This window comes from Haliotis cracherodii, unplaced genomic scaffold (genome assembly GCF_022045235.1).
Source record: "Haliotis cracherodii isolate W230 unplaced genomic scaffold, xgHalCrac1.p SCAF_30, whole genome shotgun sequence".
NCBI classification, from domain to species: Eukaryota; Metazoa; Mollusca; class Gastropoda; order Lepetellida; family Haliotidae; genus Haliotis; species Haliotis cracherodii.
The window spans coordinates 678,921-706,297 of record NW_027266287.1 but is presented as its reverse complement, the minus strand read 5'-3'; the positions used below and the strand labels follow the sequence as shown (position 1 = coordinate 706,297).

At 41.5% G+C, this 27,377-nt stretch overlaps 1 protein-coding gene across 2 annotated transcripts; it reads right to left on the bottom strand.

Moving 5' to 3' along the window:
• Window positions 1-1,630: 1,630 nt before the first annotated feature.
• Window positions 1,631-26,479, bottom strand: LOC139476926 (nose resistant to fluoxetine protein 6-like). 2 transcript variants are annotated; one of them, XM_071259489.1, is made up of 15 exons: window positions 25,865-26,479; window positions 23,568-23,722; window positions 21,105-21,201; window positions 20,256-20,343; window positions 17,696-17,976; window positions 14,839-15,018; window positions 14,306-14,402; window positions 12,939-13,031; window positions 9,602-9,767; window positions 8,528-8,607; window positions 7,725-7,847; window positions 6,141-6,261; window positions 4,956-5,142; window positions 3,527-3,669; window positions 1,631-2,940 (listed from the first exon to the last, which is right to left on the bottom strand). In XM_071259489.1, the coding sequence occupies exons 1-15, from the start codon at window positions 26,250-26,252 to the stop codon at window positions 2,818-2,820; spliced, it is 2,322 nt and encodes a 773-aa protein (XP_071115590.1). In that variant the 5' UTR covers window positions 26,253-26,479; the 3' UTR covers window positions 1,631-2,817. The 2 variants fall into 2 exon arrangements, with proteins under 2 accessions (XP_071115590.1, XP_071115591.1); XM_071259490.1 differs by lacking the exon at window positions 23,568-23,722 and having other exon boundaries at window positions 25,865-25,954.
• Window positions 26,480-27,377: the final 898 nt, after the last annotated feature.

The following is a 27,377-nucleotide window of genomic DNA, read 5'->3' as shown; positions in this document are numbered from 1 at the left end:
CAATGGCTACATTAGGACAAAGCCTGAACACAAGTTTATCCATCAGATTATTGTATTGAATATAGGGTACGTGTGTATATTTTGTTGTTGTACAGGGTGTAGGCATAACAAAGGGGTATTGATTCTTGTACTCGACTTTACTTCATCTTTACTTCAATATTCATAGATCTAGTCGGTTCAACAATCATAGACCTAGTCGGTTCAATATTCATAGATCTAGTCGGTTCAACAATCATAGATCTAGTCGGTTCAATATTCATAGATCTAGTCGGTTCTATAGTCAAAGATCTAGTCGGTTCAACAATCATAGATCTAGTCGGTTCAATATTCATAGATCTAGTCGGATCAATATCCATAGATCTAGTCGGTTCAATAGTCATAGATCTAGTCGTTTCAAGCTACAACAAATAAAAGGTTTCTACTGAGTCTAGATATTAAAATATCACATAAAATATGCAAGATACTGAAACTTTATCTTGAATGTAATTAACTTAAATAATACTAATAATTTTACCCACAGTGAAATAACTGGACGACTGTTCAAAGCGTCGATACACCCAAACCACTCCCACACTGACCATTACAACTATGTACATTGCATTTAGGACTGACTGGGGATTTTGTCGGTTCATTCGTGTATAATTAGATTGAACTTGACCTCACTGAAATTCCTGCATTCTGATTAGCTAGATCGATCACGTGTTATTGCATTCATTTCCCGATGAATGTAAAACACTAAGCCACGCCCACCGAAGCGGACTGTATAATTATAAGCATTGACTGTGTATTTTCTTCGGTTCATTGAGGCATGAACCGAAAAACCGCTGTGCAAACTATTGTAAGAATCCACTACGTTGTTTCATTACTCCTCGGCCTTCGGTCTCAAAGGGTAGTTTGGACAATGAATATGCATGAGTTTCGCTATGTGCCGTGTGTATGACGATACACGTGAGCAGAAAGGGAATTCCCTCGACTGTGATATTGGGATTCCCCGACGCTGTTTAGTAATAAAAGTAGTCCACTTCGGTGGGCGTGGTCTAATTTTTTACATTCATTGGGGAATGAATGCAATAACACGTGACCAATTCAGCTAATCTGAATGCAGGTATTACAATGAACACAACGAAAATTTAATTTTTATGTTGTGACCACGATAAGAACGGACTGTTTATAAGGTAAAATCAGTATAGCAACGTACGTTGAATATGTAATGACTATTATAACAATGTTATGTTTATATGTTAAGATCACTAAAACAATGTGCATGTGTACTGGATGTGTTGGTTGGTTTGTTGTTTAACGCCGCACTTAGCAGTATTCCAGCTATATGACGGCGGTCTGTAAATAATCGAGTCTGGACCAGACAATCCAGTGATTAATATCATGAGCATCGACCCACACAATTGGGATCGATGACATGCATCAACCAAGTCAGCGAGCCTGACCACCCGATCCCGTTAGTCGCCTTTTACGACAAGCATAGTCACCTTTTACGGCAAGCATGGGTTGCTGAAGACCTATTCTACCCAGGAATCTTCACGGGTCTACTGGATGTGTAATGACCGACGGTGCGATGGAGAAATTAGGAAGTTGATAGCCCAGTCGTGAATTGGCCAAGAGCAGAAGAAAACACCATAATATATATTTTATTAAAAGAAAACAGCACAGCGATTAACTGTCAATGCTAATGGTAGCGGTGGCAAGGCTGAAGGAACTACTGATCAGACTTCCAGGATTCCAAAAAACGGGATGTGGAAAATAAATGCGTGAGGATTTTCGGCACTCTTGCTCTTCTTCTCTGCTTATATGTGCATCATGGACGATTGAGTGAGTTAAACTTTAACGTAGCATCGTCATTATTTCAGCCATATAGCAACGACCATCATGGACGAAACGTGTTCTATAGTTGTGCCTTCAAGGTTCAACCCAGTGTTAAATATCATTACCATCGGTTAGGACGTTCACAGTGAATACCATCAGCAACAAGAACTACACATTTTGCACAACAAAATAATCATCCTAAATATCAATCTTATTAAGACCATTCACTTTGTATAAAACAGGTTATTGTTAATACCAGTCTCATCCGGAACATTACATCATGCACAATAAAGCAATTATCATGTATCGGCATTAAGGTGACATTGCATCAATATAAATAGCATTGACGTGATTTCAACTCCTTTTATTCTTTCTTACGGGCATGCTTAAACAAAGTACTAGTAACAAACGTCGCTTTGATAGAATAAGTGAGTAAATATTGCTTGACGTTGCATTAGTGATATATTGCAGCTATTCACTGCGAGCTTTGTTAAGAACTGATAAATTGAATTTCATACTCACTATATACCATTCTGAAGACCATATAATTTGGTACACTTACAATAACGATTACGGTAACTACCAATCCAATTAAGAAAATCCACTTGGTCAATTAAACGAATATTTTGAATACCACTCTCACGGACCCAGAACATCCACTTGGTAAATAAAACGACTATTGTGAATACCACTCTCACGGACCCAGAACATCCGCTTGGTCAATAAAACGATTATTGTGAATGTCACTCATACCCAGAACATACACTTTTTTAAAGAAAAAGACAATCGTGAACACGAAGAACAGCAAAAAGCTTAATGAAAAATGATTCTTGCAGAACTAGAACATCACATTTTGTACAGTAAAACGATTATTTAAAAAAAGCTCTCGAATGCACAAGGTGACATTTTGAATGAATATTTGGTGATTACAATTAGCCCCATGGACTCATCTCAAACCAAGGATCTACTAATAACAGCTGTTCTAGAACGATGTCTTCAGTTGCGCCGTTCACGCTTCAATAGCGCCCTCTCCAGGCCCATCATCGGCGCTTCGAATACAAGGGAGACAACAAAGGATACACCGTAAGTTATAACGATGAAGCCGAGAAAGTTGTACACCTGAAATGGAAATAAATGTGAATGGGTTTGTATGTGACTATGTCACGATACGTCAGACAACAAACACTTTGTTTTTATGCAAAATGTGTGAGTGGCGGGTACTACAGATGGGGCAGCATATGTCTGACCTTGAACACCTGGTGTCATCACTGATTTTCATTGACCCTTTCACAAAATTTTCACAGCTATTTTCCTTTCACGCCCAATTGAATCTGTCTCGGCAGATACTTAAGTGAGATTTACTGTATAGAAATGTACAAATATGCATGTCGATAGTTAAAGATTACTAACAATGAACCCGTGAAGATCCGGGGAAGAATAGTCTTCAGCAACCCATGTTGTAAAAGGTGACTATGCTCGTCGTAAGAGCGGCTAACGGAATCGGGTGGTCAAGATTGCTGACTTGGTTGATGCATGTCATCGTATCCCAATTGCGTGGATCGATTCTCATGATGTCAATCACTTGATTGTCTGGTCCAGACTCGATTATTTACAGACCAACGTCATATAGCTGGAATATTGCTGAGTGGGGCAAACAAACAAACAAACAAACAAACAAACAAACAAACAAACAAACACAACTTACAATGTTGACGTCGGATATGAAGAAGGGGCTCCGGTGTGTCATGTACTGGTACATTATCACCATCGGGTGAGTGAGGTAGGCGCAGTACGTCAGGCGACTCAGAGTCACAAAACCATTCCAGGACATTAACTTGTTTACAAAACCTGAAAGATGGTCAAATATGGGATAATGTACTGAATGGTTGTTCTTATAATCATTTTGTAGAAACACATTACCCTGTCTTTTAAGATTCCAAAAGCACTGGTGTTTAATTATGCTTAATCTTGCCCAAATGGCCTTCTGAGGATTTCAGTCTTCTTTATTTAAAACTTATATTGTATCTTTGCTTTTGGGTTAGGCTTCCTGTTTCAGCACCATTGACGGTGTGTTGTGTGGTCACTTTCACAAAGGCTCAAAGTGGATGGAATGTTGTACTCTGCCAGGGTATGAAACTGTCAAAAATTTCAGCCAGACCACAGGACTGGCTAGCTGAAATACTTTCCAGCCCTGACCAAAACTGCCTGCCCACTATGATCATATGTTTCTCAGGATAAGCTAACGGGATTTCTTTTTGGTTACATTTTATCATTCATCTTTACATGTGAATTAATGCTTATCATCGGGAACTATTTAGAATATGAAATGTAACCCGACCGTCGGGCAGGGGGATTTAAGAATCTGGCAGCCCGAGTTGAAATCAACCCGTCTCGGACGGTCGGCCAGGCAGGTATTTCGAACACTGACTCTACATAGAGGGCAAAGGTGTCCAAGCAATATCAGACAACACGAGACACAAATGACCTTTTAGCGTTGCCACGGGGGCAACATTTGTTCAGTTTGTAACGATGTGGGCGATCACTGGGAATAAGTACCAGTTTAGCCCTCTTACAGAAAAGTATTTGCGAGGATACAGTAACAGGTAGCAGTTAAGTAACATAGAGAACATATTCACTTACTGAAAGTTAATCTTGCCATAAGGCGTTCATTAAGGCAGGATATGCCCTTTGCAACACAGCCTATCTGTGACTTTGAAACCAAATGTTTTCCTATTGACATCTAGTGTAACTTTATACATGTATAAGACAAAATTAGTTTTCAACTGCCAATCCGGGTAGATGTGTACATAGCCTGGCCTTATAATTGCAGTAAAATCAATGTGGGTAGCTTTCCCAGTTCCATTTCTGAGTACAGGAAGCTACTAAACACACCAACCGCAGTTCTGCATCAAATGACACTTACTTGAAAATATCTGTGACCACACCTTCAGCATGAGTGATAATGCTAAAACAGGACTGAATATTGAAAAATAGTTGAAGTTTTAATTACTTGATGAAATCTTACACAATATTATCAAATCACAACTGCTAGCTTTTTCAATGCACGCTCAATCTACGAAAGCGTCTTGCCGCAGAACTAACTCTAACTGACTGTGTTGTAACTGTAGGCCTACCTCCGTTCCCTGTTGCACACGCCACCACGACCCAGCACACGGCAGCTCCCCACACCGTCCTGTGAGCAGAGTTGTAAAATGCTGCCACGTCACTCGGCATCGGCGTCCCATTGGCTGCTTCGTACGGCCCATAAAGCACCGCGAGAGCGGAAGCAGCAGCCAGAACCCAACCACACAGTACTGCTTTCTAAAGTAAGAATTACTTGTCAAGTAATAGAACATCTCACAAACATTATATTTTTTACTCATGTTATGTGTGGGAAATAACACCTGTTAAACATATGAACTGCAAACAATGATGTTCTTCACAGTTTCTTGGAAATACAGACGTTTAATTGTTTAGCTTTTTAGGTACATTTCAACCGTTTGTTAGGTGACAAGATAATGACAGCTTATGATTTCTCTATTGAAAAAGAGAAAATGTCTCAGGTTCTTTTTAGGCACTAATTATAACATCTGGACCTGGGCACCAAACCCTTCAGCACAGCCCCTTTTTAACTTCACAACTACTGTCTTAATATTAACATCACTTCGTGAAATTAGGCCCTGTTGACAAAAATAAAAAAATAGAGATTTTCCAGAAAACAGAAACAAGACATATATTGCCCTTTGGTTTTCCTCAAAGTATTCGAAGGACGTGCTAAAAACGACCTATTCTAGAAATCAGAGGTAAAAATACATTTACCCCAGAATTGTACCCCAAAAACGTTTAAGTACATGCTGAAAAGCTTTTTTTCAGAAAGCCTAGAAATATTTTTTTTGCCCAAGGATTTTATGCAAAAATGTTCGATGTACATGCCAAATAAGACATTTCTCAGAAAACACAGGAAAAACATATTTTGCCCAAAAGATTTAACAAAAAAATGTTCGCTGTACATGCTGAAAACGACCTTTTCCAGGAAAAAAACAAGAAAAACATATTTTGCCCAAAGATTTAACCAAACATTTTTCGATGTACATGCTAAAAAAGACATATTTTGCCTAAAGATTTAACCAAAAAATGTTCGCTGTACATGCTGAAAACGACCTTTTCCAGGATATAACCAAGAAAAACATCTTTTGCCCCGGGATCCTACCCAAATAATGTTCGCTGCAAATGCTGTAGACATAGATATGTTTATAGTTGTGACCGAAACAATATTCTGTCCAAAACAAAATCATTCTGGAAAGTAGTTTCTAACGTACCTTGTTTAGGTGGAGCTTACAGTTGGTTTTGTACAGAAAGTACCCGGCGACCATGCCGATTAGGTATGGGCCCATCCGACAGTAGGGAGTCATGTAGTAGGCGCCATAATCATCAGGGCCCCTGGAAATAGAACTGTTTTGTTACACTGGCAAATACCTAGAATGGTTAGGGATCGACCATTTGATATTCTAGGGAGGGGAGGGGGGTGTGGGTGGATGGTGTTGGGTTGGTATCGACATTAGATATGTTTTCAGCTATAACTACAAATCCAGGTATTTTTTTTTCATTTAGGCTTTGAGCCTGAATTATTTTAAAGAAATGTTTTGTTTGTTTGGATTTCAGCAAGATGACCTCGTGACCTTGTCGCAAATAATTGAAAAGTCAAATTAGTATATGTCGTTGTTCCAACGATTAACCACTGACTTATGTCTTTTCTTAGGGTTAGGAACACACGTTTTTCTACATTTTTAAGAAAAAGAATATGGTTGAAATACAGGATACCAACTCGGAAACCAATGGTAGATATTATGAATAACATCCTACGTTTGCACAGGGGTACACGTGCACGAACAAACACAGCTTAAAGTTCTGTTATTGTCTTGTATTCTTGCCGCATGAACAGTTTTATGGCATCCTAAACTACTACACATTTGCACAGGACCACGCCTTTGACTGAATATGACTATTTTGGTCCTCAGCAGTCTATAAATAAGAGTGAAAGTCAGCCATCTCCTACGACAGCACATGATTCCACAGACATTAGAGATTCCATCGCTTTGTCACAAAGATCAAGGGTGAAAGGGTCACAAGTCACATGAGTCATCACTCATAAGGGTCGCAAGTCACAAGGGTCGCAAGAATCTTAAGTCACAAGTGGCTCGCAAGGGTCACAAGAATCTCAAGTCACAAGTGACTCACAAGCGTCACAAGTCACAAGGGTCGCAAGAATCTCAAGTCACAAGTGGCTCGCAAGGGTCACAAGAATCTCAAGTCACAAGTGACTCACAAACGTCACAAGTCACAAGAGACACAAGAATCTCAAGTCACAAGTGGCTCGCAACGGTCACAAGTCACATGTGACTCTAGAATCTCAAGTCACAAGTGGCTCGCAAGGGTCACAAGAATCTCATGTCACAAGTGACTCACAAGCGTCACAAGTCACAAGAGACACAAGAATCTCAAGTCACAAGTGACTCACAAGCGTCACAAGTCACAAGAGACACAAGAATCTCAAGTCACAAGTGACTCACAGGCGTCACAAGTCACAAGAGTTACATGAATCTCAAGTCACAAGTGACTCATAAGCGTCACAAGTCACAAGAGTCACAAGAATTTCAAGTCACAAGTGACTCACAAGCGTCACAAGTCAAAAGAATCTCAAGTCACAAATGACTCACAAGCGACTCACAAGTCACAAAAGTCACAAGTGACTCACAAGGGTCACATGAGTCACAATTTCAAAAGATAAAAGGTTTATGAAATATGATTAACCGTGTCAATACAGAATGCATTTTCACTACTATGCATCAATACAACGACAACTAGATAGCTACTAGATAGAAATCACTTCAAGCTAAACCTACGGTGTTCCCTCCGTCTGGTATAATATACCCGTCGTCATGTTGTTCAGCCTTGATATCAAACCAGCAGTCGTGAGAGTAGCAGCCATGAAGACACCGATCACAACCATACCCAGGATCTCCGAACTGGAATTAAAGGATACAATTGGTTGGTTGGTTGGTTTGTTGTTTAACACCGCCCTCAGCAATGTTCCAGCTATATGATGGCGGTCTGTAAATAATCGAGTCTGGACCAGACAATCCAGTGATTAATATCATGAGCATCGATCCACGCAATTGGGATCGGTGACATGCATCAACCAAGTCAGCGAGCCTGACCATACGATCCAGTTAGTCGCCTCTTACGACAAGCATGGGTTGCTGAAGACCTATTCTACCCCGGATCTTAACTGATGACATACATATGTAACTGTACATTACCTAGCGTATATATATTGAAGAGATCTGAATCATTATAATACAGTCAGAAATCGTCCTCAAAGAAGTGTTCATTCACAAAATAAGAGACAATAGCGCTATTTGGAAAAAAAAATCAATCCAGAATTAAATAAAGTTGTATCTGCCACCATAATAAATAGTTGGTCCCTGAGACATGTTATACACACAACATCGCATTTTAAAAGGTATAACAAGCATATATACCTCTTAACTTTTCACAGGTATAATGGGGACTGAATTTGACTACTAACTCCAATCTGTTGTCAAACAAATAGTGTTCGATGTTGCCATGGAACGGATGCACTGTCATCTTCATTTAAAGTTCAGTGCTCGTAACAGTGTGACTCACTATCCCTAACCTTACTTACTAGAAGAGTGGAATAAGGATGAGCGGGCTCAAGACGTAGAACTGCATGTCGTTTGCCAGATACCAGGCCCATGTGAAACACTGTAAAGTTAGAGTGGTCAGCTAGCATAAACATCCATGTCGATGCCACAACAATGAGTTGAGTTTCAAGTAAGACTTACCTATTAGGCTAAATAATCATAAGATTTAACACACATATATATATATATATATATAACCACACGTGCAATTAACATGGGATTTAAATAGAGTATAGAGTATGGTCATACGCCACTTTTAGCAATATGCCAAAAATTTCACGCAGAGGACCCCTTTATCAACTTCCCGAGGCAAGAGAATTAACTGACTTTAAAAGTCCAGTTTCCACCCTTGCCGAACTAGGCTTGAATTCCTGGGCTCGACCGTAACGCCACCGGTGGTTATTAAGAGTTATGTCCCTTCTAGACGGAGGACACCCTTATGGACTTCACCCACTGTAACCAATCGGGCCTTCTGCGTGCCGAACGGACGCTTTAACCCGGTTAGGTTTTACAATATAAAACTAAAAAAATGATCACATGACGTAATGAAAACATGAACTGTAGGATCCAAAAATATGTTTGGGTGTTCCTTTCAAAGAATAAGTTGTATCACAGAAGGATAAACAAAATCTCAGGGGCAGGTCATTTCTCACAGGGGGGAGGTGGGTGTCGGGGGCATGATTCACTCCAGCCTCCAGGAATCCAGCCTGTCAATTGACCCGCGTGTTGCACCAAGCATTAACAATTAATTGGTACATTTTTTAGACTTCAAACCCTCTTAAGCGTTTATTGAGTATACATGTATGTATATCAAATACATGTACTAATCTTCGTCAATAAAGAAAACCATAAAACAGTTCTACCACATGTGACGCGAAAAATAGAAGGACAACATAAGCTTCGCTCTGGCATTAAACGGCCTCGTTCTGGCTTGGAAAAGAGCGCTCAGTACCTACCATTGAGTAAACGGGGAACATTCTAAATGATCACTTTATGGGCTATCACAGAAACATTGGCCATATTTATGCAGGCGCCTTGTGTTTTATGCTAACTACCATGTCGTTTCTGTTGACGAGGTTGTTGATGTAAAGGAGGTTGGTCCACCAGTTGTCTCTGCACTGCTGTTTCTGAACACCTGTTTGAGGCCAAATAGGTCCATCTCCGAGATAATGCAGCAGGCACGTGTAAAACATCAGCATCATCATGTAAACTGGAGTCAACCTATAATAATAACAACAACAACAACAACAACAACAACAACAACAATAATAATTAACAGGATGTCTTACAGATATTGTGTCATCATACTGCGCATCCAATGACATTATTTACATGGAGCAGAAAGGAGCCAGAAAGGAATGTTGGGGTTGTAAGGATCAACTACTAGTTCAGAAAATGATCCTTGAAGATGCTAAAACTTACCACCATAACCTCTCAATGTGTTGGATAGACTACAGAAAAGCTTATGATTCTGTACCTCACGAATGGATTTTGAGGTCACTGGAATGTATTGACTTCCCCGAGCGACTACTTGTTTTACTCAAGTCTTTAATGAATTGCTTGTCAACTCAACTTGAGATGTAATCGCAGGGGCAGGTGGTGAATTTGGAACCCATTTCTACCAGAAGAGGAATATTTCAGGGCGATTCTTTTAGTCCTTTGCTTTTCTGTGTGTCACTAAATCCTTTAAGGTTTTTTGCTCAGCAAAGAGGAAGGTTATCACCAGGGACCTCCTTAGCACAGATCCCCATCACCCCTTACTCACCTCCTTTACATGGATGACCTTGAACTTATTGCCAATGGAGGATCTACACTAAAACAGATTCTGCTTGTTGAGTCCTTTTCTAATGATATCGGCATGTCCTTGGGACTTGACAAATGCAACATTCTTCATTTGAAACGTGGCAAGGTAGAAGAGTTATTGACCATCTTGTGGAAGGTCAGGCCTATACGTACTTAGGGATGCAGATTAGGGACAAACTCCAGAATGCCCATGTCAAGGGCAAACTTCGGGCAGAGTACAAATGTAGACTACAGAAAATCTGGAGTTCAGAGCTGTACGCTCGCAACAAAGTCAAAGACACAAATACTAATGCTGTGCCCGTCCTTTCGTATTCTTTTGGTTTTGTTGATTGGACAAAACAAGAAATTCAGGGTATTGACACCCTCTCACGAAGAATCATGTCATACAATAGATCCCACCATCCTCGCTCTTCCTTCAATCACATATATTTACCAATTATGCAGGGAGGGCGATGTTTGATTAATGTGGATGCTCTTCATGAATTGTTTTGTGCACTTTTGCACACATTTATTTGTCTGATGATCCTCTTTTGAAGCATGTCAAGACTCATGATGAAAACAAGGCATTCCACAGTTTTCTAAAACGAGCCAAGGATGTGGGACATAATCTCAATGCCAGTGTTGATTTTGTTGATGGTTCTGTACTGCTGGACGGTACAGAAATGAGTGTCAACCAAGCGAAGTGCCATATCAAATCGGCCCAGACTCAGTTGTTCAAGGAGAGGTCTGAACGACCACTGCTGTCTGGGCTGCGTGTAGAGGGGGCAAGGGCCCTGAGCTGATGATGAGCCTAACCAGCCTGACTGTGACAGGACCACCCAAACCATCTTTGCTGCATTTTCTATTTTAATCTGTACATAATAATAATATTCAGAGTATATTCATAATGAGCTTGGTTTCACACATCGTGACGGGTGCTGGGTGATCAGAGGCACATTTCAAACAAAGCCACGTGCCTAAGGATGGATCAATAGTCTCAGGCGCCTGAATTCTATGTTCAGATTGCGTCCATTCGGCGTGCTATAGACTTTATGCTAGTGGCTTCGAATCCCATATTCGCCCTGATAATGTTTATAGATGTGTCAGCACTTTCTCTAAATAGGTAAACGTCTACGACTTGTATAATTTCGGTCTTTTGAAGGTTGAGTTAGGATTGAGGCTCGTTCTGGCCCCCTGGAAATGTCAAAATGGTTTGAAAATTATCAGACAGTTCAAATGGCTTCTTTGCTTTTCGAACTTGCAAATCTTATACTTCTGACCTGATCAAATGATGAATATGACTACAATGAGTTCAACAGGCCGATATTTCGAACTTCAAGTAAAAATCTAAGTATCTGTATCTTCTACGAAAATCAGCTTTGGTCAAAGACTTGCTCTTTCAAATATTTGAAACCCGCTTTCCTCTACAACCAGGCGTTTGGACACAGTTTATTCTCACCTGTGCATGTAGTGTTGTCACGAGTCACAAACATCCAACTGGTGTTAGAACACAGACTAATTCTCATTCATATGAACACATCTGATAACTTTCAAAAACAATTTCTAAAAGTTTTCTCAGCACAAATCATGTGGACCAAAATAGGACCTCATAATTATAGTGGGACTTTTTCTTAGTACGTTGATGTGATTTGAAGAAACATATGACGTTGCAGGCAACAAGACGGCTATTAATACATTCTTTTAGACGTCAGACTTATCTAAGAGCTTTCATTTAAGTCACTTACATGGGTGAGTGAGTATTGCTTTACGCCGCCTTTAGCAATATTCCACCAATATCAGAGCGGGGGACACCAGAAATGGGCATCACACATTGTACCCTTGTGGGGAATAGAACTCGGGTCTTCAGCGTAACGAGCGAACGTTTTAACCACTAGGCTACCCCACCTCTCCTCACTTAATGAAGCATACTTAAATTTTCTTTTTCTTAAACATAAACGTCAATGTCAGAGAATAACCATTATTTGACTTAACAGATTCCATTGAGCTAAAGGGTGCTGCTAATTATATACATGGGGTATTGAAAGTCAGTGATGACACGAGGTGTTTGCGAAAAGGGTAAGCATGTCCTGCCTTAACGGTAGCTGAAGTTACAGAGTAGGGCTGGGACGAGTCCAAATTAACTACCCGGGTACCCACCCCCCTATTACCCTACCCTACCCGGGTACCCACTCAAGGTCTCAGGAGATGTCTCAAAATGTCCTATTGGGAACTTTTTTTAGCATAGCCCTGACAAAACGTATTTAGATACATGTATTAAACAATCTGGTCATGCATACACTGAAGTTGACTTAAGTTATATGTTTATTCAACCATATGAAAAGTCAGAATGAATGGGAGCATGGTCAGAAAGAAAAGCGAACATTAATGACTTGTAGTGTAACCATAGAGTTCCAGACAATTTTAGTCATTAGACAATATATCACGGGTCCGGGTAGACCCGAGTTACGCACCCCAACCCTAACACACACACACATGATTATGATGAACCGAACGCGTGGGCTCATACTATTCGTCTATGAAAGTGAGCTCGGGGTTGTGGAGACCTATTGGGTTCCTCACAGGGGTGTACAACAGTTGTTTAAAGCCTACCTCCAAAATCTGTGGAAGTAGAACATGGCCCAGTTTAGTTTCCCCCGTCCTTTCTTCAGCTCCTTCATGGCCAGATAGGCAACAAGCAGTCCACTGGAAGTTCAATAAAATATTGGTGAAAAGTTCTGTTTTTAGATTATTGTTTAAAGCCGCAATCTTTCAACTCTATGACGGCGACCGCCTCAGTGGTCTAATAGTAGAGCGTCCGCCCGGCGAGCGGAAGGTCCGGGGTTCGATCCCCTACCGCGTCATACCAAAAGACGTTACAAGATGGTACTTGTTGTTACCCTGTCTGGCGCTCCGCATTAAGGGGCTAAAACAAGGACTGGTCGGCTCGGAGTCAGTAAACTGTGTCTGAATGGGGTATTCATGTTAAACTGCGGTATGGTATCTCAGTGAGCTGGCACTATAAATCGGCATCAGTCCGGACTAGTACAAGCAGCCACACAAACACACACACGTACATGCACGTCGCTATATAAGTGCAATAATCTTGGACGCGACGTTAAACCCCATTTCACCTCACCTCACCTGTAACGGTGACCTGTAAATTATTACAGTCCAGACCAAACAGTGATTGATATCTTGGTGAAATGTATGTCATGGTGGGATTACATGAGCAGATGAACATAAACTTGAACGAAGAAATGTGAAGTCGAGATCAACTTCAGTGAAAAGTGTGTTTTGTTTAAGTATACTTTTTTCCTTTACGCTGCACTTTTTCAACGCCATCGAGGTACCAAGACACACTATCATTAACCAACTCAGCGATCCTGACTACCAGCATAGGATGCTGGGGAGCAATTCTAACACGAAACCCTAGCGCCACAGTACTCTACAATATACGTCTGGCGTGTAAGTGGGCCTAGGCAAACCAATGGGTGACATCATATCGAATAACAATGACATGCAACCAGCCAAGTCACATAGTGCTTGACCACTCGACCCCCCTTTATGTTGGTTCTGAAGGACCCATGTTTATTATCCGGGCGAATTAGATCCACGTTCAGCAAAACTCACTCACTATGAACCCGTGAAGATTCGGGATAGAATAGGTCTTCAGCAACCCATGCTTGCCGTAAAAGGCGACTATGCTTGGTAAGAGGCGACTAACGGGATCGGGTGGTCAGGCTCGCTGACTTGGTTGATGCATGTCATCGTATCCTAACTGAGTAGATCGATGCTCGTGATATCAATCATGGACTGTCTGGCCCAGATTCGATTATTTACAGACCTCCGTCATAAAACTGGAATATTGCTGAGTGCGGCGTTAAACAACAAACGAACAAACACTTACTATGAAAGAAACAGCGATAATTCGAATGTTGCTAATATATGTTATTTAATGATTGCTTGAGCCGCATCACCTTAATGTGAAGAATGTGTCGACAGATACGAGAGCATTGAGGATTCCATGGAATGTCCACCTGCTGACATTCTCCTGGATGAAGGGGGCACGATTTGCTGAAAGATATCTCCGTGTTTTATAGAAACGAACAGTTAACAGAAATTCATTAAGAATATAGGACGATGCAAGTTGATACGATAAGTACAGAAATATCATCAAAACTGACGTCCGACTGAAATCGTCCGGATTACCAAAAGGACGAGGGGTGACTTGCATTTTGTTAAGCACACAAACATGTCTGAAAAAAGCTAAAAAGGCCGATTTTGCCATCTTCAAGAGAAAATTTTACGTCTCTGGGCCAAGGTAACTGTTTACCATACATTTGTTCTGTCTTTATATCCTTAGACAGTTAACTTCGGTTAACAACTTAAAAAGGAAACAAAGCCTAATCCTCTGTCACACACAATTCTTTTCCGTTTCAAGACTTTTTGACTCTGAAAAGAGGAGCCGTACAAATTGTTTTTTACAACAGTAAAAACACAAGGCACTTACAGCCCATGGTCATAAGAGTTGAGAAGGCATGTCCCAGAATGACCCAGGTCATGCTGAGGAACCGGATCCCATGGACAGCTGTCAGGCTCCCCTCTGCTTGCTTCGTATCCAGGATCTTTGCTCCATTTGTGTAGGCAGAGAATGACACCAACATTTTAATCCCCAGTCTTTGGGATGGCTCTGCAGAAAGAGAATGGGAACAACCGAGTTCACGGGAGATGGTTCTGTAGATAGATAATGTTTGTTTGTTTGTTATATTCCAGTCATATGACGGCGGTCAGTAAATAATTGAGTCTGGACCAGACAATTCAATGAGTGACGTCATTAGCATCCCAAAAGCCGCTTACACCCAAACCCACGAAGTGGTTCTGTAGACAGGGAATGCTAACAGAAGCTTACACCCAAACCCAGGGAATGCTAACAGCAGCTTACACCCAAACCCACGAGGTGGTTCTGTAGACAAGGAATGATAACAGCAGCTTACACCCAAACCCAGGGAATACTAACAGCAGCTTACACCCAAACCCAGGGAATGCTAACAGCAGCTTACACCCAAACCCACGAGGTGGTTCTGTAGACAGGGAATGCTAACAGCAGCTTACGCCCAAACCCAGGGAATACTAAAAGCAGCTTATCCCCACACCCACAAGGTGGTTCTGTAGACAGAGAATGCTAACAGCAGCTTACGACGTGGTTCTGTAGACAGGGAATGCTAACAGCAGCTTACGAAGTGGTTCTGTAGACAGAGAATGCTAACAGCAGCTTACGCCCAAACCCACGAGGTGGTTCTGTAGACAGGGAATGCTAACAGCAGCTTACGAGGCGGTTCTGTAGACAGGGAATGCTAACAGCAGCTTACGAGGTGGTTCTGTAGACAGGGAATGCTAACAGCAGCTTACGAGGCGGTTCTGTAGACAGGGAATGCTAACAGCAGCTTACGAGGTGGTTCTGTAGACAGAGAATGCTAACAGCAGCTTACGCCCAAACCCACGAGGCGGTTCTGTAGACAGGGAATGCTAACAGCAGCTTACGAGGTGGTTCTGTAGACAGAGAATGCTAACAGCAGCTTACGCCCAAACCCACGAGGCGGTTCTGTAGACAGGGAATGCTAACAGCAGCTTACGAGGCGGTTCTGTAGACAGGGAATGCTAACAGCAGCTTACGAGGTGGTTCTGTAGACAGAGAATGCTAACAGCAGCTTACGCCCAAACCCACGAGGCGGTTCTGTAGACAGGGAATGCTAACAGCAGCTTACGAGGTGGTTCTGTAGACAGAGAATGCTAACAGCAGCTTACGCCCAAACCCACGAGGCGGTTCTGAAGACAGGGAATGCTAACAGCAGCTTACGAGGTGGTTCTGTAGACAGAGAATGCTAACAGCAGCTAACACCCAAACCCACGAGGATTTTCTGTAGACAGGGAATGCTAACAGCAGCTTACGAGGTGGTTCTGTAGACAGAGAATGCTAACAGCAGCTAACACCCAAACCCACGAGGATTTTCTGTAGACAGGGAATGCTAACAGCAGCTTACGAGGTGGTTCTGTAGACAGAGAATGCGAACAGCAGCTAACACCCAAACCCACGAGGATTTTCTGTAGACAGGGAATGCTAACAACAGCTTACACCAAAAAACACAGCTGGGTATGTAGACATCCTTTTGAATATCAACACATTCAGCCACTTAACGAAAAATGCCATCAGCATTTATCTGCAAATATTTTCTGCTGATATACTGAGAACAAGGGACTAACACTACAAGCTTTATGATTTGAAGAAAAAGATCATCAAGAGAAGAAACAGACATGACAACATTTACCTTCCTCAGTCTTGCAATTTCTGAGTTAACATTGCGAAATATACATTATGAGAGAATTTAATAAAGCGTATATGTGTTGAGTCCCACTACTAAGTTTACATAAACCAAGTTTTTAACATAAATGATTTAAGACCATGATAATGTTTTTTTCAATATGGATGCCGTGGCGGCCATATTAAACCTCGGATTGAATTGAACCTTTTGAACAAATTGGTGTGTCATCATTGGAGGGAACAAATATGTGCAGTTTCAGCGTCATGGGTCCAGTGCTTTCTGACATGTTTACGACTGTGGAAAAACAGGTCATGACATAAGCACACTAAATTTCAGTCAGCTAAGCTAAACAATTAAAACGGGTCGCATTTGTCTTATTCTGTCTGTTATTTAGGCCTATGAGGGAACATACTTCCTGTACTAATTAAGAATTATCTTTCTAGAAAATCGTTCTACAACCTATGACTTCAGTACAAGTTGATCATATCACTTGCCTTGCATACTATCGCAAACGAAATCTACCTGTAGGATAGTACGCTTGTCAAAGTCCATAAATTATCATTAACACACAGTACACAGTTTGTCAACAATTTGTATATACGGTTTCCTGGGCCGTGTGTTTCTCAACTATGCACAATGTCACTTCACACTTAGAATTTTTATAATGCAGTTCTAGATTTTACTTTGTTTTGCGTATGGTGTTTTAGCGTGTCCCATTTACCTACATGTATATCTAACAGAAAATACGAAATAGTGTCAAGCTGACATGCATGCAATGTTTATTTTGCAGCATAGTCTGTTATGATGTGTTGTCGATGACACGCGAAGAAACCCAGATTCATACAAAGCACACGCGTGAAGAAGGCTCATTTGCTTATTTGATTGTGTCTTCGTATCCCGGGGGCGTTGAACGCTGCTCATACTATCAATCACTGGTTTGTCTGGTCCAGACTCTATTACGTATGTGAAATTTTGTCGAGTCAAGCAACAAACAAACCCAATGAAGAATGAAGATTTCACATGTACGGTTTAGTCTCAAAATATTACCCGATGCTTTGTCTTGTGGTTTATAGATGGTTTCTCGGCCGACGGTTTTACGACTTCTTTCATCTTCCTGTATGGCCTCAGCATCTTCAACGCTCACAGAAGTTGATTCCGACAGCAAAGGAACTTTTTCTGAGTCAACCGTTTGTCTGCGATTAGCGGTTGTCGACGCACCTGCGTGTTTATAACTTGATTTCGAAATTCCATCTTTGCGCATTTGAATGAAAATGACGTCATATCCGGTTCCAAGTACGACCAGCAACGCAAATATTGAACAGATGACACTGGAACGAACCAATATCATCGTGAAGAGATAAAGATAAGTCAAGTTTTAAATGTCTGCTATTTGATACTCATGTAAATCCTGATCCAGAATCTCCGATGTGGTCAATGAATACAATGCATGGTATGTGTATTGTTCCTTATAATGTATGGTGTGATATTGTTCTTTATAATGCAGAGTTTGGATATTGTTTCTCATAATACATGGCGTGAATATTGTTCTTTATAATACATGGCGTGAATAGTGTACACCAAAAACCTGTCTCAAAGATTAACCACAATTTTCAGTACAATGAATGAGGTACTTCTCTAAAACTCAAAGGATTTGCTGACGTTTTACATCAGAAAGAACCAAGTTCTATGTTGTCAAAACGTTTGATGTTTCAACTTTGTACACCACTATCCCACATGGCAAACTTAATGAAACACTTCATTCCTTGATCCATGACCTTATGGTTACAAAACGTGGCGAACACAGATACAGTTACATATCTTTCTTCTGACGTTCAGGGATTTGCCAAAAACAAAAGCAAATGCCATCAGAGGTTTACTGAGAAAACAATATGCGAAAAGCATCAGGTATATCTATGATCTGATATAGTTCAATAGCTATCAAATAGCCAATTCCCTTCCACTGATTTACCCACCTAAACTACAAATAAAGGAGACCAGTGAGACCGCCTCATCTGTTTCATACTTAGATCTATGCAAAAAGAATCAGAGTGACAAAACACTTTCCACAAGAATGTATGACAAGAGGGTTAACTTTAACTTTCCAAAAATCAACTTTCCCTTCATGTCGACCAATATTCCTTCAGCTCCAGCCTTTGGTGTTTAGGCTTCATAGCTTTCTACCAAGATTTCAAAGAGCGTTGATATCCGATACTATTCCCTATTTTGACTTGTACCATATCTTTATGGGTTTTTTTTTTAGGTGAACGATTTACTTGCCTTTGCATGTGTTTGTGACGGTGCCAACGATAGGGTAGGATAAGTTCACCTTTTCTCGAACACCTGGTATTATCACTATTTGATAGCCATTCATTAACACACGCTCATGATATGGTCGGATTAGTACAAACGATTCTGCTTTTGGAAGAGATTTCTTTGCATGTGTTTGTGCCACAGATGGGGCAGGATACGCTCACCTTTTCACGAAACTTAGTATCATTACTGTCTGATAGTGATTCATAAACACATGCTCATGATTAAGTCGGAATCGACTCTGCTTAATGCAGAGATTTCTATTGCATGTGAAAAGGGTTTTGTCGCATTTATTTATTGATCTTCATATTCGGGATTGTCTAGTCCAAGAGACAGCCTTCATAAACCAGTAATATAGTTGATAGCAGATTTAAACAGCATGCAAAGAAAACTTTTTTGTGAATGTTTACTAAAGAATATGCAAAAAGACAACTTGATTTTCGTAACACCTAACATCGACAATCTTGAAGAATATGTTTATGAACTACATCTTCAAATGGTAGGTTTCTTAATTTAGTTAGTATATGATGAAATATTTTGTAAACCTGCATTGAGAAACCCGAAGTATACATGGACACTTTGCTTGTTCATATTATGTATCAACTTGTCCTATGGTGGGGTTTTCTGCGTCAAGATGTGACAAATCTTCCATTGCGTCAAGTGAACCCCGGGCGAACTTTGACCGCCTGATCTGAATAAAGGATGCATTGGTTCTTGAGCCAATCATCTTCCCGAGGCAAGGGAGTCAACAGACTATAAAAGTTTTCTTTCCACCCTTGCCGAAATTTCTGTTCAGCCAAAAACTCCATAATTTCAGCCGAGTTTGGCAAGGGCCGAAACTGGACTTTAAAAGTCAGTTCTTCCTTGCCTTGGGAAGATGGAGCCAATCAACTATCAGCTTTCTAACACGATTCGGCTTTATTTCTACACCACTTCGATCTTAACAAAAGTAAAAACACACAGAAGACAAATATTACTCAGATAGTACACTCTTGTCAATGTAGGCCACAGAAATGACAGGATCCACAACAATACAGCTGCATGACTTTTAATGTATTCCATTCCTTATTCGGAACTGCCCGTATATATTTGTTTTCGAGATGCAGAAATCAGATATTTTGCTCTAAATGATTGGCTCGTTTGTGCAGAGTATATAGAATCCTCGACGCGGACTGGTTGATTAGAAAGCTCACCCGACACCACCTCCAATGTAAAGGTTGTCAGATCTTCACACAAAGGTATCGTATTGGAGTAAAATAGTTAAGTTTAAGGAGATTGAAAGATATTTGTTACTTACATGGCAACAATGGCGTCAGTGTCAAGGGGCTTGTCCTTTTCATAACAGGTAACACTTGCCAGAAGGGATATGTTCTGAGACATCAGTACTGATAACAAAGAAAGGTCCAGTTAATAAATAACCGAAACGGAGATAATTTAGGGGCCATTCGGCATATTTCATTATCATGTATTATCTTCGTTATCAAACCCTGGAAGCAATGGAAGAGGGATATTACTGTAATCCTTGGAGTGCTAGATCGGGGAGTGGGAAAGCCTAGTGGTTAAAGAGTTCGCTCGTCACACCCAAGGCAAGAGTCCGATTTCAGTGCCGTAGATTTTTTGTTATAGAAAACAGTTTTATTTGAATCAAGTTGGGGACAAATGACACTTATACAAATATTTGCCCCCCACCCCCGTCAAAAAAAGTTAACAACAGCCTTGGATTCCCATCATGGATACGATGTGTGAAGCCCTTTTCTGGTGTCCCCGCCGTGATATTGCTGGAATATTGCTAAAAGCGGCGCAAAACTAGATCCGCTAGATCCGACTGCATAAAGTTTGACAGGGGAAATTAAGAAAAAAAATGTCTTATGGTTCATAGCATAGGTATACAATTAGATACCCAGCAAGTGCTGCATGAACTTAAGGGTGACGAGTCGTTCCTGGCATGTGAACCAGCGAAAGTAGTTCCCATATGGATCCTCATAATGCTGCCCGAGTTTACCTATATGATTGCAGTGAACCAAGGTGAGAATGCATGCATGGAAGGATGAAGCAGTCTATGTTGAAGTATAGAAGAAGTTACGACAGTTTTGTAAAACAGCCTTTCGTGCCTTAAAGCATGGAGTAAGAAAAGGTGATAGTTTACGGCCGTTAGCGATGGCTGTGACGTCTTGCCCAGAGCAGGAATCTGGCATGCACATCCCGAGGGTGATGTATGTCGGGGTGGGATTCATCGGGTTCGTCTGAAGTAAAACAAAAGTCAAGAGCGTCACTGCGTGTCGAGAATTAATCACTAGAGTATCAATACATTTCTTATTGCAACTACTAAACTTTGCTCCTTGATCAAAACAGGTTTTCGGGAACGACCATTGGATATTCAGCTGTGGTGTTGGTAAGTGGGACGGAATTGTGGTTTGAGATTAGCATTTGTGTTTCTATAGTTTAGGCAATCAAATATTTAACCTGACATAAACAGGTCCTTTGTATTATACACTTCTTCTGAACAGGGTGGTCATGTCTTTTTAATTTTCTTTATTCGTTGGCATCCGTCAATCTCAGGAGGCCATAGTTCTGCACCCGGTTCGAAAGAAAGTCATTGCATTTTGGCCTCGCCTCTCTACAGTCCTCTGCTGAGCTCCTGCTTCCACCGCCTGTGATCGGCGGCGAGTCCTACCATATTTGAACGTCCAGTGACCCTGAAGTTTTTTGTAGGGTGGCCAGGCAAGTGAAATCGCCAATGTTGGAGCAGAGAGAAGAGACTCAGGTCTGCGGCGTGGGAAAGAACTCCAGCTTTTTGTGACTTGGTCACTGTAGCTAATTCCGAGGATGCGTCTCATGATGCGCACGTGGAAGGTATTGTGTATCTTTTCATATCTTGACGAGAGGGTCTAATATGCTCGGGATGCAGGATCAGCAGAAAACAACCTGGACCGGGTCTCGGACTTTACACACTTTAGATTTAGCCTACAGGCAAGCCAGATTGAAGAACTACTCATCACATTTTCGGTGGGCGGTCGAGGGTTCAAAGGCGTGTTTCAGCATCACTGAGAAGTTTACAAACAGGGTAGGGGCAAGTTCACAGCCCTCCCTTACTCCACTGTTGGTGTTGGAAGCCCGAGTGCATGAACCGTCAAATTGCATGGTGCCTTTTATTATGCAATGACTGGAACATGCTGAAGAGCCAATCACGGCTCACAAGGCTGAAAGCTATTGTGAGGTTGATGAAGGAGACTGCTCTCTGCACTTTTCCTGCAACAGTCGGAGTGTGAAGACCATGTCAGCCGTGGGTCATTCTGCCATGAATCCACACTGTGGTTTGGGATACATATTCTCAGCAAGTTTCAGTAATCTGTTCAAGGCCACACAAGCGATGAGCTTTCCGGTGATGCTCAGGACAGAGTTCCTGAGGCAGTTGTTACAATTGCTTCTATCATCCTTCTACAAGGTGACGATGTTGCATAGTCTCTCAAGTCCTGTGACACAGCTCCCTCTTCCCCAAACTGGCAGAGAAGTTCATACAGGTGGATAAGCATTAGCAGGAGCCCCTTTCTGCAGTTGAAGCAATGGAGGGATCAATTCTGAGTGCTTACTCTCAAAACAGCTACTCTTGTTCAGCTCCTCAAACGAGGAGTCTTTATCCAGCTCCTCCATTACTCTCTTCATCTGCTTGCCTGTCACTGATCGTTTCGCCTATTAGTGTCAGTTTCTGCATATTAGCTTTGCAAGACAATTTCCAAATTTAGAGATATTAAGTATATTCAGATATTTTTCTGAACCAAATTATGTGCTCAGTACGCACTCTTGCATTAAAATCGCCAAAGATTAGCAGCTATTCTTGAGTGGCGATTCTCTTCATATCAATGTGGAGCAGGACGTAGAACTGGAACTCATCCTTCACCTCGTGTTTTGAGCAGAAGTCAGGAACGTACACACTGATGAGGGTTAGAGGCATATCGGATGTGAGGAGTCGGAGGGACAATAGTCTCTCTGTTCCATTGTTGCCAAGCTCTATCGTTCTGATCAGTGAGTTGACAGCAAAGCTGACGCCATGCTCACTTGTATGTTCAGGAGAACGTGTAGTATATCTCACACAGAGTGCCAGGCGTTTCCTGAAGCATGATGTATACTTGTAGTTTTCTAAGCTTGAACCATCGAAAGCAGCCCCTGTCACCATATTCTAAGACAATCAAGACAGACTAATCACTGGTAGACTCAGTGCGAGTTCCTGTTCCAGGGCGCAGGCTGTCGAGGGCCAGCTGTTACAATATTTTGTTCAATTTCTGGGGCTCCCTAACCGTGATATACCTGGAATATTGCAGCGTAAACCAATACCCACTCACTAACCCTTTTCTGCTATGATTTTCAACCATATGGAACGAAAATATTTGTACCTAAAATAGCAAAAGAATGTATCAAACTGATTTCCTTTCTTCATTTATTTGAAATCGTTTTCCCTGTGCATTTGAAACAATAAATCAACCTTGTCATGTGGAATTAATGATTTATTGAATTTATTTCACATGTAATGTCCATGAAGTAGTGGGACATACATTAACAAAGTGTTGGTATTTTGACACGTCTCTCAAGTATTAAACAGTATATCTCCTACCTGATTCGGGGGCATCAGGAGAGCTCTACAATACGTGGCACCGAAATCCACCTCAGTCCTGTTGGTTGTGACACCAAGACATTCATCAAATGATCCCAGCCAGGTGAGCTCTCCCTTGAGAATGGCACTGCCAGGCTTACCAAAAGCATCCAACACTGTGAATATACCAGTGGTCAAATATCAGAGTGCGTTGAAGCCGGGTTTGAGTCCAATACTGCCAACATCATGAATACGAATCTTTTGTGCGTGAGAAACGTATGCATACCTTGCAGATACGATATTATTAACCAGTGCTCGAATGATTGATTGATCAATTCTTGTTTAACGCCGCACTCAGCAATATTTCAGCGATATGACGGCGGTCTGTAAATAATCGAGTCTGGACCAGACAATGCAGTGCTTAACATCATGAGAATTGATCCATGCAATTGGGATACGATGACATACATCAACCAAGTCAGCGAGCGTTGCCAGCCGATTCCGTTAGTCGCCTCTTTACGATAAGCATGGCTTGCTGATGACCAATTCTAACCTGGATCTTCACAGTCGTGTGCTGATGATATCCATCACTGACCTGCCTGGTTCAGATTCGATTTCTTCTCCATACCTGGAATATTGCTCAGTGCGGTGTTAACAGCAAACAAACTGTCAAACACAGAAATTCTTAACCAGAAGCTGCTCTGGAAAATATAACAATCAAAGTTAGCTAAGGATCACCATAAGCATCTGCTGAAATAGCCCGAGACAATACTGCGTGACATGTTTAATGAAATATCAAGATCCCTGAAACACACACTGGTGTCATCGTGCCCCGCTGTAGGACATGGACATCGGTTCTTCCAGCTCTACTGATCCAATCCCATGTCACGATTGTGCCCCTTCCATAGTGGACATGTTCGGCTACGTTGGAATCCTGAAATCTCCTTGTCTACACCACACGAGGGTAAGACGACCAGTGAAGTCTAGACAGTATCTAGTATTTCATCAGTGAAAAAGTACTGGAACCCAGACCTGGTCTTTCCAAGCGACGTGATCTTCAGCCCAATCCAAATGTGCCTGCCTGTGATGTCGCCCGGAGGTGACTGGATACCAGCTTCAATGAGATGACCTCATGGCGTTCCTCTGAGTGAGGTGGCAGTCACGAAGTGATGATGACGTGCTGCAATGAGGAGAAACCTGTCTTCCCGCTGTGTGGTTGAAGATCGCCTGCATGCCCTGCCGATCACACTTTGGCTGACACCAAAGCAGTTTGCAACATGACGTTGTGTTGACCCAGTTTCAAGCATTCCCATGCATGTGCCTAATTCTTCCATCCTCATACGTCTTTGACGCTGAGGGAGCACGGGTGGCCCAGTCATCTAAGGCGCCGCGATTCGCTGTGTAGAGTTGCGTCGCTTGGTCACGCCAGAAACCTATGATTGTGGGTTCGAATCCCGGTACGCCCCAATTATGTTTCTAGGCTTGTCAGCACCATACTGAGGTCATGGGTTTCACCGAAGTGGTAAACATCTGAGACCTGCATCTCTTCGGGCTTTCCTCTCACATTAAGCTGACACGCCGTGATATAACTGGAATACTCTTAAAAGCGGCATTAAACCCACTTTGACTCTGAGGGGACATAAATACATTCTCTTGCAATCCTCAGAAGCAAATGCTGTTGTGATCTATGATATTGAGCAACGATTCCGTCACGATACACCCAGACACAGGTTTTCAAGCCCCTTGTGCCCATGACAGCATGCATCTGTCCGTTCATCATGAAATTCAGGTCCTATAGGGGTTACCCAATCATTGTTTACCGGGATATTTCAATCTTAACATGTTGGGGGATTTTGTTGTTAGATCAAAACTTGATTATTAGCAAACGTTGAGTTGTATCGATGATTAGAATGTGTCGTCTTTGCTTCGTTGTATGTATCATCACGACGTCGTCTGTGTATCAGGCCATGTTTGGGCCTATTCTAACGCGGAATCCTGACGGGTCACATCCATGCTTTGCATTTAGCGATTCCGCATTAGTGATAAATGGCGATAACCGTGGATATGAGTAGTGCAGTTATCGCTTAAGCTTGGGTGCGATAATCACCCGATAGTACAGCATATTTGTATTCACTGTAAATATGTTTCTTTGTTGTTTCACATGACACTCTGGGAGCAACACGCTAGGTCAAAAGCTAAGATTAACGATTGAATATGGTTACTATGAGTTTTTTCTTAATGAAATGCACATTTCCAGCTGCCATAGTTTGTCCGTAATTAAAATTTGTCACATGTACTAGTATATGTAATGTACTTACTCTGCAGAGCCCATTCTTTATTTTCCATAATACCAGTGATCACATTCTGGGTATGGTTCATACAGACATCTTGTGTGTCCTGAAGACTCCCTAGCATCTGGCGGAGATTAGCAACTTCCTGGGGATTTTCTTCCACTGGAGCATTCGCAGCCTCTTCCTCAAACTCTCCCCTGAGAATGGTCTTGCTTTCTTTGTTCACATTTTGTTCGTCACGAACACTAAACAATTTCTTAAATGCTATATCTCTGACTAGATTAATAATACTTTGAGACTCGAAATTCTCTTTTAATAGTCCATGGTTTCCTTCCATGTCAAGATAGGCATTCTCTTGACCCAATGACGAACTTACGCAGCCAAGTAAGGTGAATAGAAACAGCCTCTTAAACATGGCGGTCCAAAATGACTGTGGCCTACTAATAGAGTGACTGATCCTCACGTTAGACGGAAATCAAACGCTTGGCGCAAACTCACGGCGCGCAAACATGTTACCTTTACGTGATTCTCAAGCTGAGACACAACCAACTTCAACGCACACCCTTTAACTGTGACAGCTATTGTGTCTGTGCGATATTGTCATACGTGTATGAATCATAGTGCCATACCCGTGGTATATGATAACAATATCTCCAAGCAGGGACACATGTAGTTGATAAGCTGAGTACGTGCACTCGACAACCAGTTCGTGTGAACAGCAATGACGCATGCCATGTTTGTGTGGCTGTTATCTCGGTCAACTAAGGAAGGCATGTTTACACAACTTGACTGGGACAGAGACCATATATGGTCTCTGACTGGGAGTAGAATGTTGTAACCGATGCGTAGTCTGACTGTAACAGAAGTAGGTGTTTTGTGTCCTCCCCCACATTTGTCCGACGAATGGTTATGTCTGATAACTTTTTATATTTTTAACTTAACTAGTGAATATTGTTTTAACGAAAACATATTCCAGTAATTTCACGGCGGCGGAAACCAAAAATGGTTTCACAAATTGATGAAGACGATATGCAGATATATGTGTACATGTACTTAGTTATATATAGAAATGACGAGGGGACTGTTTACTGTTATCTGGGAAGGAATGATCTGCATGTACCATGTGTACCGACACACGTATGGGAGCAGTTTATTTTCAGGTTAAAAAACATTCTACTTCGAATGAAGGTCGAAATGAAACATCGCCGAAAACGTTTCCTCACATAGAGTGCTTAATATCTATATTTTGACGTATTTGTTTTGAATATTTGTGTTTTCACAAAGTTTCTTTATTTTCAAAATAGCTTCTCCTTGCTTTTGTTATCGTTTTAAAAATCATGAGGTCAGCGAGAACGTGTTTAAACTGGGACGTGGAGCTTAATATCTGTGAATATGGCTTTCATGATTGCATTTGTTGTGGTATTTTTATCAAGCTACTTCTCGATGTGTTTGTGGCTGTGTGTGTGTGTGTGTGTGTGTGTGTGTGTGTGTGTGGATGGATGGATGGATGGATAACATCAACTCAAGGCACTGATTCGCT